Here is a 9,949-nt window from a genome sequence, read left to right on the forward strand (position 1 = left end):
ACAGAGAGACAGGGCTAACACAGAGAGACAGGGCTAACACAGAGAGACAGGGCTAACACAGAGAGAAACAGGACTAACACAGAGAGAAACAGGGCTAACACAGAGAGAAACAGGGCTAACACAGAGAGAAACAGGACTAACACAGGTTGTTCCGTTGTAGCCTACAACCCCATTCAGATAAAACAGCTTCTCTGTTGGTTGTTCCTTGTAGCCTCCAACCCCATTCAGATAAAACAGCTTCTCTGTTGGTTGTTCCTTGTAGCCTACAACCCCATTCAGATAAAACAGCCTCCTTGTTGGTTGTTCCTTGTAGCCTACAACCCCATTCAGATAAAACAGCTTCTCTGTTGGTTGTTCCTTGTAGCCTCCAACCCCATTCAGATAAAACAGCTTCTCTGTTGGTTGTTCCTTGTAGCCTACAACCCCATTCAGATAAAACAGCCTCCCTGTTTGTTGTTCCGTTGTAGCCTCCAACCCCATTCAGATAAAACAGCCTCCCTGTTGGTTGCTTCTTGTAGCCTACAACCCCATTCAGATAAAACAGCCTCCCTGTTGGTTGTTCCTTGTAGCCTACAACCCCATTCAGATAAAACAGCCTCCCTGTTGGTTGCTTCTTGTAGCCTACAACCCCATTCAGATAAAACAGCCTCCCTGTTGGTTGTTCCTTGTAGCCTACAACCCCATTCAGATAAAACAGCCTCTCTGTTGGTTGCTTCTTGTAGCCTACAACCCCATTCAGATAAAACAGCCTCCCTGTTGGTTGTTCCATTGTAGCCTCCAACCCCATTCAGATAAAACAGCCTCCCTGTTGGTTGTTCCATTGTAGCTTACAACCCCATTCAGATAACTCTTACTTCCCTAATGTTATTCCATGTCCCTCCACTGTAGTTCTGCTGATCGGCCAACAGAAACAACAAGCTACAGGCCAGTTTAATAAAATGGGGCGCACCTTATTTAAAAACTACATTCAAAAGGTTTAGCCTTCTATTGAATTTAGATTTGAAATGTCATGGGATATTTCACTGTATGTAACAATGTTATATTGGTATTTTAATTACATTTATAAAAAGACTTTTCATTGCTAAAATTGGCCTATAATTTGTTCTACAAAAATTAATACTCATAGCCTCCCAAAGTGTCCCAGTGGTCGAAGACACTGCCTGGTTCTAGTCCAGGCTCTGTCTCAGTGGTCTAAGACACTGCCTCGCAGCGCTAGCTATGTTACTACAGATCCTGGTTCCAGTCCAGGCTCTGTCGCAGCCGGGCCGCGACCGGGAGACACACGGGGCACAATTGGCCCAGCGTCGTCCGGCTGAGGGGAGGGTTTGGCAAGAAGGGATGTTCTCTAGCGACTCCTGTGGCGGACAGGGCGCAATGCACGCTGACGTGGTCGCCAGGCTTCCTGTTTCCTGTTCACCTTCCGGGTTTGAGCGAGCATCGCGTCCTTTAGTTGGGGTTGTGTTTCGGGAAGGACGCACGGCTCTCGACCTTCGCCTCTCCCGAGTCCGTACGGGAGTAGCAGCGATGGGACAAGACTGTAACTACCAATATGAATACTCACAAAGTATTGTAATATTAAATGTCTGTTGGGATATTGAATAACCGAGGCCCCATCCCTAGCCATCCCCTGTGAGTTGTCATCGAGGCCCGTCCCTACCTGTGAGTTGTCGTCGAGGCCCATCCCTACCTGTGAGTTGTCATCGAGGCCCGTCCCTACCTGTGAGTTGTCATCGAGGCCCATCCCTACCTGTGAGTTGTCGTCGAGGCCCATCCCTACCTGTGAGTTGTCGTCGAGGCCCATCCCTACCTGTGAGTTGTCATCGAGGCCCGTCCCTACCTGTGAGTTGTCATCGAGGCCCATCCCTACCTGTGAGTTGTCATCGAGGCCCATCCCTACCTGTGAGTTGTCGTCGAGGCCCATCCCTACCTGTGAGTTGTCGTCGAGGCCCGTCCCTACCTGTGAGTTGTCGTCGAGGCCCGTCCCTACCTGTGAGTTGTCGTCGCAGGGTTCCAGTAGCATGCTGCTGTGAGCTGCGGAGGCAGAACTCTCTCTCCGAGGGAAGGCTGGGTTCTCCAGCAACATGTTACAGATACTGGACACACACACACACACACACACACACACACACACACACACACACACACACACACACACACACACACACACACACACACACACACACACACACACACACACACACACACACACACGAGAGAATAGTAAATAGCAGGATTTTTATATTTTAGTCATTTAGCAGACACTCTTACCCAAAGCTACGTCACAGTCAGCTAACTCACTGCTTGTAAGAGATGGTCAGCGGTAGTCATGGAGATAGTTGTAGTTCTTTCGGGTCAGTGGTAGTCATGGAGATAGTTGTAGTTCTTTCAGGTCAGCGGTAGTCATGGAGATAGTTGTAGTTCTAACACATTGAGATCTCAGGTCAGTGGTAGTCATGGAGATAGTTGTAGTTCTAACACATTGAGGTCTTTCAGGTCAGTGGTAGTCATGGAGATAGTTGTAGTTCTTTCAGGTCAATTGTAGTTCTTTCAGGTCATTGGTAGTCATGGAGATAGTTGTAGTTCTTACACATTGAGGTCTTTCAGGTCATTGGTCTGGATGAGTTCTGCTACATAGTTCTCCTGGACATCAGGAAACAGATCCAACTAGAGAGGAGAGGAGAGGAGAGAACAGAGGAGAGGAGAGGAGAGGAGAGGAGAGGAGAGGAGAGGAGAGGAGAGGAGAGGAGAGGAGAGGAGAGGAGAGGAGAGGAGAGGGAGAGGAGAGGAGAGGAGAGGAGAACAGAGGAGAACAGAGGAGAACAGAGGAGAACAGAGGAGAACAGAGGAGAACAGAGGAGAGGAGAGAACAGAGGAGAGGAGAGGAGAGGAGAGGAGAACAGAGGAGAACAGAGGAGAACAGAGGAGAACAGAGGAGAACAGAGGAGAACAGAGGAGAACAGAGGAGAACAGAGGAGAACAGAGAACAGAGGAGAGGAGAGGAGAACAGAGGAGAACAGAGGAGAGGAGTGGGGAGAACAGAGGAGAACAGAGGAGAGGAGAGAACAGAGGAGAGGAGAGAACAGAGGAGAGGAGAGAACAGAGGAGAGGAGAGAACAGAGGAGAGGAGAGAACAGAGGAGAGGTTATAGACATACTAGATGTAACTATTCATTAGAAGTGAGGGTAACTATCAATAGAGAAGTGGTTGTGTTGTGTCTGGTACTGCTCACCACTCCTCTGACCAGTACTCTGACGTGGGGCTGCAGCTGAGGTCTCTCTGGTCCCTGGATTTCCTGTTGAACTGAGGGACCTGCCCTCTCCTCCGCTGCCCTGGGGACGACAGGGGCTACGGGGTTAGGGTTTAGGGGAACAGCGAGAGCTGGGACGGCGAGGGGAGGTTCAGTAACTACCACCTGAGGACCAAGGGACAGCAGCGGGGCTCCTGGCTGGGGGTTGAGGCCCCCGAGAGTCTGGTTGCCCAGGGTGATGCGATGTCCTGTCTCCGCGGGGCCCAGACGCTCGGGGGCCGATGCTACCAGCACGGCGGGGGCCGGGACCGGGACGCCGCAGGGGCCCCCAGGCCACCGTTGGGGAGCGACCTGGGGAACAAGTTGGGGACGAAGGGTTCTGGGTTGTTGCATCTGGAAAGCGCGGGTCAGGAGGAGAGCCTGGGGATCCGGGGGCGGCCGGGGCTGAGGCTGGTTGAGTGGTCCAGGGTGGAGCTGCTGTAAGGGGGATCGGGGCTGGGCATGGGGCTGAGGAGGTGCAGGGGGCTGGATGTAAGGGAGCAAAACTAACTTGACCTCCTGCAGGACAGGCCTGGTGACGGGTTGGGGTCTGGTCTGGGTTGAGGTTGAGGTGGACGGGGCGGAGGTGTCTCTGTCTCTGTACTGTGAGGTGGACGGGGCGGCGGTGTCTCTGTACTGTGAGGTGGACGGGGCGGAGGTGTCTCTGTCTCTGTACTGTGAGGTGGACGGGGCGGAGGTGTCTCTGTCTCTGTCCTGTGAGGTGGACGGGGCGGAGGTGTCTCTGTCTCTGTCCTGTGAGGTGGATCGGGGCGGAGGTGTCTCTGTACTGTGAGGTGGATGGGGCGGAGGTGTCTCTGTACTGTGAGGTGGATGGGGCGGAGGTGTCTCTGTACTGTGAGGTGGATGGGGCGGAGGTGTCTCTGTACTGTGAGGTGGATGGGGCGGAGGTGTCTCTGTACTGTGAGGTGGATGGGGCGGAGGTGTCTCTGTACTGTGAGGTGGATGGGGCGGAGGTGTCTCTGTACTGTGAGGTGGATGGGGCGGAGGTGTCTCTGTACTGTGAGGTGGATGGGGCGGAGGTGTCTCTGTCTCTGTACTGTGAGGTGGATGAGGCGGAGGTGTCTCTGTCTCTGTACTGTGAGGTGGACGGGGCGGAGGTGTCTCTGTCTCTGTACTGTGAGGTGGATGGGGCGGAGGTGTCTCTGTACTGTGAGGTGGATGGGGCGGAGGGGTCTCTGTACTGTGAGGTGGATGGGGCGGAGGGGTCTCTGTCTCTGTACTGTGAGGTGGATGGGGCGGAGGGGTCTCTGTACTGTGAGGTGGACGGGGCGGAGGTGTCTCTGTCTCTGTACTGTGAGGTGGATGGGGCGGAGGGGTCTCTGTACTGTGACCTCGATGGAAAGGTTGCGGTCTGATGACCCTCAACCTCTTTTAGCTCTATGATTGGTCCATCGCCTTCAGAGGCCACACCCCACAGTGCTGCTGGACGAATCACACGTCGCCGTGCCGGATTCAGGGGCTGCAGAGAAAAAGAGAGTGCAAAGGAGAGAGAGAGAGAGAGAGAACGGCTGGTTAGGACAGACACACAGTTAGAGAGTCTACAGACCAGACATGGGTCACCTAGTCAGCGCCAAACCTGTCCCAAGTCTGGGTTAGAGGTCAAGGTAGGGATGCTAACCATTATTAACCGGTCAGCAGCTGAACACAGAGACTGGTAGGATGGTCACCTGTCAGACAGCGAGACAGAGACCGGTAGGATGGTAGTATGCTGTCATCATCATCATCATCGTCGTCTGGCTGGTCAGACACCAGGACAGGGTGAGAGGTCAGGGGTTAAAGGTTACCTCTAGTATGCTGACATCATCATCATCGTCGTCGTCAGGTTTGTCAGAAACCAGGACAGGGCCGTTTGGGTCCAGAGCGACCGGCTCCTCGTCAGAGTCATCCAATATGGTGATGAAGTTCCTCTTACGCACTCGAAGACCTACACACACACACACACACACACACACACACACACCAAACACACACAGTTAACGGTAGCCTGTGTGTGCTCTTGCCTTGGCTTCAGAAACCCCTGCTTGTGCTGTTACCTTGGCTACGGTGGATGTTGAAGCTGACCAGGTGGATCACGTCGTCGTCGTCGTCGGCGGCGGTTCTGTCCGCCATAGTCAATCACACTGCCCCGAGTGACACGCTGCTCGCAGACACACACTGACCGACGACACTCGACACCATCCCCCCTACACACACACACACACACACACACACAGGGTTAATACCTTATACTGCTCTGATAGACAAGACCCATTATATACCCCAACACACACGGAAGAGATGTCAAGGTGCAGGCAAAGTGTATGTGGGGTCAAGAAAAGGACTCACTGACTAGAGAAACGGTTAATTCGACGGCTACTGCAGTCAACTCCAAGCCAAACAGTAACTCAGCGGATGGGGGTCTGAACTTGGCCTGTCCTTAGCTAGCTAGGGGGGGGGGGGGGGTCGGATGGGGGTCTGAACTTGGCCTGTCCTTAGCTAGCTAGGGGGGGGGGGGGGTCGGATGGGGGTCTGAACTTGGCCTGTCCTTAGCTAGCTAGGGGGGGGTCGGATGGGGGTCTGAACTTGGCCTGTCCTTAGCTAGCTAGGGGGGGTCGGATGGGGGTCTGAACCTGGCCTGTCCTTAGCTAGCTAGGGGGGGGGGGGGGTCGGATGGGGGTCTGAACTTGGCCTGTCCTTAGCTAGCTAGGGGGGGGTCGGATGGGGGTCTGAACTTGGCCTGTCCTTAGCTAGCTAGGGGGGGTCGGATGGGGGTCTGAACTTGGCCTGTCCTTAGCTAGGGGGGGGGGGGGTCGGATGGGGGTCTGAACTTGGCCTGTCCTTAGCTAGCTGGGGGGGGGGGGGGGGGGGGGGGGTCGGATGGGGGTCTGAACTTGGCCTGTCCTTAGCTAGCTAGGGGGTGGTCGGATGGGGGTCTGAACTTGGCCTGTCCTTAGCTAGCTAGTCATTTGTTTTGGGGGGTCGACAAAACTTTGAATTCAATACAAAAAACTTTTTTGTAGCCAACTTAGGTAGCTAGCTAATGAGTTGACGATAGTATGAAAAATGAGGAATGTAGTTAGTTAACGTTAGATAACTGTGTTTGAATGACTAACATTACTAACTAGTAAGTTAGCCTGATACTTGGACAACTCCAGCTAACAAGCGTTAGCTAGCTAGCTAACAAGCAAAACAAGTTCAACAGGGAAAGTTGTCAGTCTCGAGTTAGAAGTTTATCAAAAAAGGTGTTAGCGACCCCAACTAGTTAACTACATCAACTTTAACTAACTAAGGTTAGTACTAACTAAGTTAGTTAACATTCATGTAGCCCCACAGACGTATCTTTGATTGCAGCCGTAACGTTACAGAGACAGCTAACGTTAGCTTAGCTAACTAACTACTGTACTTGTTATAGGTAGTTACTAACGTTAGTCAACTATATAGTACTGTACTAGCTAACGTTAGCAAACAGAAGTAATGTTAAAGAAACAAAAAAAAATCATGTCAGTTAATAAAATAAGACAACAACAAACAAAAAAACATTTTCTATATGCTGTTGAAGTTGTCACTTTACCTGAGTGTTCACTGGCGGAGTTGGCTGTGATTTAACATGTTTGTTTACACTTTCGGTTCAGTTGTATCTGTTTGGGCTAACCTAGCTTGCTAACGAGAGACAAACACCCGCTTATACTTCAAATTAGCTACTTAACCAGTAAGATAATCTAATAAGCTAGCTATGTAATAATTAACAACGCTATAGGTCATTAAATCTCACAAATCTCGGATGTTATTGAATGTCCCAAACAAAAACAAAACAAACAAAAAAAAATCACACTTAGCTCTAATTCAAAATATTTGGCTAACAACGAACATAACCGGAAATCGAAACAACCTACCAAAAACAAGACTGGCTACGTCACTGCGTCACACAGACTTCAGCGCAGCAATCTGGGGGATGTAGTTCTATCAGATCATTTGTAGTTTAGTCAATTATTAAAGATATTGGCCGTGTTCGAGAACATCAAAACCGTAATATAATGTAATATATAATATAATATAATGTAATATAATATAATATAATGTAATATATAATATAATGTAATATATCCATGGGTGAATTGTGACTGACTGATCTACAAAATATTAAGACAGTAGTTATTTTAAGATGCAAAGGTGATTTGTTGATCAGTCAACCGCCTGCACTGTCAGCCGCAATGGCGAACAAGCCCAATAGGGAGCGTTGCTGAAGCATGCCAGATCTTACAGTGCCAAGGGTAGGTAAATGACATATCATCTAACCACATAATGGCCGTGTTCAAGGATCAAAACCCGGAAATGTATCATGAGTAAATTGTGACTGACTGACTGATCTACAAATAATAATGAGAGTTATTTATAATTCAAGGTGATTTGTAGATCAGTCAGTAGGGACTATGGTGGTCTGCTTGAAACATGTAGGAATTACAGACTGGGTCAGGGAGATGTAATACCTTTTATGCTCGCTTTCGAGGCAAGCAACACTGAAGCATGCATGAGAGCACCAGCTGTTCCGGACGACGGTGTGATCACGCTCTCCGTAGCCGATCTGAGCAAGACCTTTAAACAGGTCAACATTCAGAAGGCCACGGGGCCAGACGGATTACCAGGACGTGTACTCAGAGCATGCCTGGACCAACTGGCAAGTGCCTTCACTGACATTTTCAACCTCTCCCTGACCCAGTCTGTAATTCCTACATGTTTCAAGCAGACCACCATAGTCCCTGTGCCAAAGAACACTAAGGTAACCTGCCTAAATGACTACCGACCCGTAGCACTCACGTCTGTAGCCATGAAGTGCTTTGAAAGGCTGGTCATGGCTCACATCAACACCATTATCCCAGAAATCATAGACCCACTCCAATTCGCATACCGCCCCAACAGATCCACAGATGATGCAATCTCTATTGCCACTCCACACTGCCCTTTCCCACCTGGACAAAAGGAACACATATGTGAGAATGCTGTTCATCGACTACAGCTCAGCGTTCAACACAATGGTGCCCACGAAGCTCATCACTAAGCCAAGGACCCCGGGGACTAAACACCTCCCTCTGCAACTGGATCCTGGACTTCCTGACGGGCCGCCCCCAGGTGGTAAGGGTAGGTAACAACACATCTGCCACACTGACCCTCAACACTGGGGCCCCTCAGGGGTGCATGCTCAGTCCCCTCCTGTACTCCCTGTTCACCCACGACTGCACGGCCAGGCACGACTCCAACAGCATCATTACATTTGCTGATGACACAATGGTGGTAGGCCTGATCACCGTCAACGATGAAGACAGCCTATAGGGAGGAGGTCAGAGACCTGGCCATGTGGTGCAAGGACAACAACCTCTCCCTCAATGTGAGCAAGACAAAGGAGTTGATCGTGGACCTCAGGAAAAAGAGGGCCGAGCATGCCCCCATTCTCATCGACAGGGCTGCAGTGGAGCAGGTTGAGACCTTCAAGTTCCTTGGTGTCCACATCACCAACAAACTATCATGGTCCAAACACACCAAGACAGTCGTGAAGAGGGCACGACAAAACCTATTCCCCCTCAGGGGACTGAAAATATTTGGCATGGGTCCTCAGATCCTCAAAAGGTTCTACAGCTGCACCATCGAGAGCATCCTGACTGATTGCATCACTGCCTGGTATGGCAACTGCTTGGCCTCCGACCGCAAGGCACTACAGAGGGTAGTACAAACGGCCCAGTACATCACTGGGGTCAAGCTTCCTGCCATCCAGGACCATTATACCAGGCGGTGTCAGAGGAAGGCCCTAAAGCTTGTCAAAGACTCCAGCCACCGTAGTCATAGACTGTTCTCTCGGCTACCGCACGGCAAGCGGTACCGGAGCGCAAAGTCTAGGTCCAAAAGGCTTCTAAACAGCTTCTACCCCCAAGCCATAAGACTCCTGAACATCTAATCAAATGGCTACTCAGACTAGTTGCATTGCCCCTCCTCTTTTACACCGCTGCTACTCTCTGTTGTTATCATCTATGCATAGTCACTTTAATAACTCAACCTACATGTACATAGTACCTTGACTAACCGCTGCCCCCGCACATTGAATGTCCCGGTACCCCCTGTATATAGCCTCCACATTGACTCTGTACCGGTACCCCCTGTATATAGCCTCCACATTGACTCTGTACCGGTACCCCCCTGTATATAGCCTCCACATTGACTCTGTACCGGTACCCCCTGGATATAGCCTCTACATTGACTCTGTACCGGTACCCCCTGTATATAGCCTCCACATTGACTCTGTACCGGTACCCCCCTGTATATAGCCTCCACATTGACTCTGTACCGGTACCCCCTGTATATAGCCTCCACATTGACTCTGTACTGGTACCCCCCTGTATATAGCCTCCACATTGACTCTGTACCGTAATACCCTGTATATAGCCTCCACATTGACTCTGTACCGGTACCCCCTGTATATAGCCTCCACATTGACTCTGTACCAGTACCCCCTGTATATAGTCTCCACATTGACTCTGTACCGGTACCCCCCCTGTATATAGCCTCCACATTGACTCTGTACCGTAACACCCTGTATATAGCCTCCACATTGACTCTGTACCGGTACCCCCTGTATATAGCCTCCACACTGACTCTGTACCGTAATACCCTGTA

At 50.7% G+C, this 9,949-nt stretch overlaps 1 protein-coding gene across 1 annotated transcript in view; it reads right to left on the reverse strand.

The window, feature by feature from the left end:
• The window catches only part of rnf216 (ring finger protein 216), a 50,290-nt gene extending 46,650 nt beyond the window's left edge, over positions 1 to 3,640 (reverse strand). The window contains exons 1-3 of the mRNA XM_082976188.1: positions 3,230 to 3,640; positions 2,588 to 2,664; positions 1,988 to 2,093 (exon numbers count right to left, since the gene is read on the reverse strand). Of these exons, the coding sequence (XP_082832314.1) occupies positions 1,988 to 2,093; positions 2,588 to 2,664; positions 3,230 to 3,640 (594 nt within the window). The remainder of the gene's footprint in view (positions 1 to 1,987; positions 2,094 to 2,587; positions 2,665 to 3,229) is intronic.
• Positions 3,641 to 9,949: the final 6,309 nt, after the last annotated feature.

The sequence above is a fragment of the Salmo salar genome, chromosome 06 (genome assembly GCF_965601325.2).
Source record: "Salmo salar chromosome 06, fSalSal1, whole genome shotgun sequence".
NCBI lineage: Eukaryota > Metazoa > Chordata > Actinopteri > Salmoniformes > Salmonidae > Salmo > Salmo salar.